General features: G+C 44.8%; 1 protein-coding gene across 5 annotated transcripts in view; it reads right to left on the bottom strand.

The window, feature by feature from the left end:
* Window positions 1–2,129, bottom strand: part of LOC109839613 (xylulose 5-phosphate/phosphate translocator, chloroplastic) — a 5,487-nt gene extending 3,358 nt beyond the window's left edge. For all 5 annotated transcript variants that reach the window (XM_020408105.1, XM_020408107.1, XM_020408106.1 and 2 more), the window contains exon 1: window positions 629–2,129. In XM_020408105.1, the coding sequence (XP_020263694.1) occupies window positions 632–1,792 (1,161 nt within the window). In that variant the 5' untranslated portion in view covers window positions 1,793–2,129 and the 3' untranslated portion in view covers window positions 629–631. The remainder of the gene's footprint in view (window positions 1–628) is intronic.

The raw sequence follows: 5,346 nt of genomic DNA, 5'->3' as shown, positions 1-5,346 counted from the left end.
GCTAGAAAAAAGAGTTATATGTGAAACTATTGTCACGGTTGGCATTGACAGTTTGTCCCCTAGTAAGTTCCCAAATTGATGAACTTCCGAACGAATTGCAGATGACGCATACTTTTTGTTGTATGAAGGTGCATAGATCACCTCTGGTACTGAAATTAAAAGGTATCAGAATTTAGGTTGCGGAATTCAAATTTTTTGTTCTTCAATTTGGAGGAGGAACTTCGAACAACAAGTATACTATTACAAACAGTAGGTGTAGTCTTGTTCGTATCACAAGGTAAAAATTAAAATCTGAATTAGAAGTAATGAAGAACTAGAAGTATAAAAAATTACATAAAAACAAGTAATTGAACAAAATACAAGAAACAAACTTTAAAAAAAAGCATTATATATTTCAAAGATAATAGATCCTACACCACGAATTCTGTTGTTCCTTCCGGTGCAATTTGATAAATTATGCTAACACAGACATAAACAACTAACGACAAACAAATGAACATCCTAATTGTTCAAGTATTCCATTCAATTCCTCCCTCATTCCCTCTTCTCTAAACGAAGCTTTTCTCTTATAGTTTACTCTTATTCAAACACGCAACTCAAATTGAAGACAACGCAGGTAAGAAAATACCACTTAGCTCGCCTTCTCTATCTTCTTGTTCTTCCCCATTGTTGTCGCCTGCGAATACAAGAACGTCCCGAACACCGCAATAGCTGATCCCAAAGCATTCAACGGCCTTATCGGATTCCTAAACACAATCAACGACGCAACAATCACCACCACCCTCTTCATCGTATTCCCCACCGAAAAGGTCAAAGGACTAATCTTATCCAATGCCTGATACGATGACTGATTGTACAAATGATAAAACACCCCCGACAACAAAACCCAGCTGTAAAATCTCCAAGGACTGCTTGACAACTCGACCGCCCTCTGAAATCCCCCAACCCACTGCTTCCCTTCGACGAGAACGGCCACGGGGAACAAATAAACAAGACTCATTATTGATATCCAACCGTATAAATTCAACCCATTGATGTGTTTGAAATTATAAAGGCTCTGCTTCGAGTAAATGTTCCGAAGAACAAAACCCACATTGCTGATTAGAGCTCCCCAAAGCCCTTGTGCATTGAAGGTAACCTCAGTTATAACAGCAAGGGAGCACCCGAACACAATGGGGAGAACTGAGAACCAGACATGAATTGGGTAATGTTGGCCAAAAAACGCGGAGAAAATAACCGAAAATACGGGCTCAGAGGCTTTGATGACGTGGGTAAATGAGACCGCAACTTTAGAGAATGAAACGCAAGCCGAAATATGCCCGATCGTGTGGAACAATGCAGGGACTAGGAGGGCGAGGAAGAACTTCTTGTTGACTCTCGGGTACGGCTGGATTCGGGCAATCCATAGAAACGCCATCCACAGAGACCCAACAAAGAGCTGGAACGAAGCAAGCAGCCACGGGTAAGGGAAGAGGTTGAGGGCCTTCTTGTTGTAGATGTTGAAGATCACGTTTTGAAAGTACCAGAGGCCAAAAACTAGAGCCAGCTGCGGTTTGGAGCCCGAGGCCGAGCTTTCGACCGCCTTGGGCTCGCCGGAATCGTCGTCATCTCTGTCATCGTCGTCTTCGTCTTCGTTTCCTTCGGGGTTCTCAACGGGGTCATCTTCGGGCTCTACCGATCTGGGCTGGATAGGCTCGCCGGGGTTTGAGTTGGGTAAGCGTGCAGGTGACTGAAAGCGGGCGGGTCTGTGGATTGGGGGCGAGAATGGTGGAAGAGAGTGTAAAGAAAGCATCTTTGAGCTCAGAGGAAGGAGGTGGGTGAACTGGGAACAGAAAGGAGACGCCTTTATAATAGTCAAAAAAGAAAAAAAAAGAAAAAAATCTCTCTGCAACTCTGATGGAGAACAATAATTAGAGGAATAATTGATGGGTTTGTTATAATAGAGAGAGAGAGGGGATCGAATTTGGAGAAGAAAACGAAAACGATGAACGAGAGGGATTGGATGATGAAGAAATTATATGGGATTTAATTATGGCCACGAGCGTCGACGGAATCCAAGCGGGATCGAGATGTTCTCTTTCTGAAATATTTTTATCTGCATCTGATTCGGATCTCGAGTTCATGGAGCTTTTTTTATTAGAGTTGAGCAAGGTGCTCGTTTTATCGTTTTGGGAGAAAGATGGGTTTCGGGTCCTTCTGAAAGCGGGTTGAACCCGATGCGGGCACCAAAACTGTAACTTGCTGGGAGACCCGGTGTCCGTTACCCCCAAGTTTTCGCCTATAGTTTTGGTCGCCCGGTCGCCCCCACACGTGGACGGCTACCTCAGAATAAATCGCCGTTTGGGAGTCCGACGATCCCGATTCCGATCGCCACGAGCCGGAGGTCAACCTGCAGCAGGAGGATTAAACTTAGTTCTCCGATTCTCTTAGTTAATCGCATTTGACGGTTGATTCTCCCATCTTGGGTCTTTGGGCCGTTCATCGCAGCAGAGATAACAACAGAGGTTAGAGGCACTGGAGGTTGTTTTCTCTGGCGTGTCCTCCGACGCTCTAGTCGGTGAACGTTTCTAGTTAATCTGAAGAGAAAAGTGGAATATAGTCTTGTTGACTTTTTATGTGTAAAATTGAGTACCTTGGATTGATGGAAATCTCCATTATTTATAAAGGGTTTACGGGGGCACATAAGTAATTTTGGTCAAGTGCGTGCATAATTGGTTCAGACCTTGCTTTACATGCGTCGGTGGCTGATTGGCCGGGTCGCCTTTGCACAGTGATGAGATTGCTGGAGTAATGGCGTGTCCGAGAAGTTTTGAAGGCTCTGGCTCAAAAGGTCATAATAACTGACGTCGCATTAATTGCTTGATAGCGGCTGGGCGGCGAAGTGCGGGCACTGACTGTACCTTCTGTTGATGTCCGTGAACACACAGTCGAAGAGGATCTTTCGTTGGTGACGATGGTTGGGAGGATAAGAGATGGGGCTGACTCCTCCTCCGACACTACGCCCGATTCTGAGAGCGCGGGGTGGAGTGATAACCTGCACATGTAAGAATCGCAGGAGTACGGGGCTAATTTTCCCCGTGGTACCTCCGACGGTCAAGTCAGCCGGTGAGCTTGAGAAGGGTTTATTGAGAGGTCCCTGGGCCATTGAGGTCCTTACAAGGGGTTCCTCCTATGGAGTTATTAAATTTTCTCCTTATTGTTTGTTAGAAATTTACAGTAAAAAGACAATGAAAGAAAAATTTGACTTGTATTCCTCTCAAAATCAATTACAATTTGGATTCCGATTACAAAAGAGAGGAGAATGAATTAGATTCTCCCCTTTGTTTAAAACTGGGTTCTTCTTGGTGGCGATGAGATGCCTCCCTCGAATGCTCGCGTCGAGTTTGCTTCTCGTTGACGATCCGCACGTCTTGATTCACTGGAACGTGATTTTCTCCTCACGATTTAACGCTGTGGAGAACTTGCGTGGCAAGTTTGAAAATAACTCTTAACGAGTTGATAACTCTGAACGAGTTTTAGAAGAACTTGCAGAGCAAGTTTTGAACCCTGATCGAGTTGATAACTCTGGACGAGTTTGAACTCTTGAAAAAGAGTTGATTTGAACCGAAAGTCGGTTATAAGCCAAGGTTGAATAAGCTCTTGTTGCAGATCTCCCGAGCTCCAGAAAATGCTCTAAAGATCTCCTCTGGTGCTGCCAAGTCCCAGATCCAAAATATGCCAGCCTTTTGACCGAATCTCCCTTTGTTGATGAGAAAAAATTCGATCCCTCAACTCAATTGAGTTTCTGGTATTTATAGGGGATTAAGGGTGGTAACTACCCCCTTAATCCGCTCTTACGTGGGGCGAAAATCCCTCAAATTGTGGGGGAAAAACAGTTCCTGGAACTGTTCGTTGCGTGCTTTGAACGAGTCAAACGCTGAAAAATAGCGTTCAGGGCCCGAACTCTGCGTTTTTAGACTAAAAACGCAGAGTTGGGCCTATTTTGGTGGCTGAACGCACAGGCCGCGCAGCGTGATGAACTCTGAGACGCAGAGTTGGGATGTTTTAGGCTGAAAACGCACAGGTCGCACTGTGCATAGATGAACTGTGCGTTTTTGTTGTTGGACGCAGAGTTAGGTTTTGCATTAACTGTGCGTCTCTGGACTTGGGACGCAGAGTTGAACTCTACATTAACTGTGCGTCTCTGGATCTGGGACGCAGAGTTAGGCTGTGCGTTTTTGTTGTTGGACGCAGAGTTAGGTTTTGCATTAACTGTGCGTCTCTGGACTTGGGACGCAGAGTTGAACTCTACATTAACTGTGCGTCTCTGGATCTGGGACGCAGAGTTGAACTCTACATTAACTGTGCGTCTCTGGATCTGGGACGCAGAGTTATGCTGTGCGTTTTTGTTGTTGGATGCAGAGTTAAACTCTGTGTTTTAAGTCCACAACCTCTGCGTTTTGTGGTTATAACGCTGGTTCCACCTGTGCGTTTTGACTCTGTAATGCAGAGGCGAACCTTAGGCGGGCTTGGCGAGCTTCGAGCTATGTCCAATGTTCTGTTGCAGATGGACTTCAGAACATAATTTGCTATGAAGAACAGGTCATAACTTTCAAACCGTACGTCGGAATTGGACGAATTATATATGAAAATTGGCTATCTCGACGAGGCGGATCCATCCGAGCTAAGCCAAAGGCTTCGGTTCGCTTTCTCCATTTTGCCAAATTTCTTACGGGTTGAGAGATATATGCGTTTTAATATGAAGAGACCGTCAATTTGTAGTCTCTTTTGCTAGAGCGTTGCAAAGATCGTCACCTTGTAACCTTCGTCTTGGCTCTTTAAAAATATGAGAGTCGTCAGATTCACGTCTTGGTTTGAAGAGATCGTCGATTTGTAATCCTTTCTGTCAGAGTATTGCTAAAGACTGTCGTTTTGTAATCTTTGCTTTAACTCTTTGACATGTGAAAATCTTCGAATTGTAGCCTTCTGGAAGTCTTCAGATTATAACTTCCATCATCGGTGTTTGATGGGGGATCAACTATCTATTGTGATTTTTAGACAGCCTACAGAACCCCCTCCAAAGTTTTCGAAAGTTCGCGGTTGACTGGGACGAATTTTCGGAATACTTTGGATCTCAACTCTGATCTTGGAGCTGTTGATTCCTTGTCACAAAGGAGTTGTTCTCTGCACTCGCTTCGAAGGCAGCTTGGTTGAAGGGATTTTCCATGCAGGACCTGTGTGAAGGTATGCGCCATAATCCTGCTTCTGGAATGTGGGGGTGGACCCTGCATTTTGAACTTGAGATGCGGGTTTCACCGTTGCATGTTGAATTTGGAACACAGGTGTGACCTCGGCGTTTGGTTTTTT

The sequence above is a fragment of the Asparagus officinalis genome, chromosome 4, assembly GCF_001876935.1.
Source record: "Asparagus officinalis chromosome 4, Aspof.V1, whole genome shotgun sequence".
Lineage (NCBI taxonomy): Eukaryota > Viridiplantae > Streptophyta > Magnoliopsida > Asparagales > Asparagaceae > Asparagus > Asparagus officinalis.
Note: the sequence above shows the minus strand (reverse complement) of the source record. Positions and strands in the feature narration are given on the sequence as shown.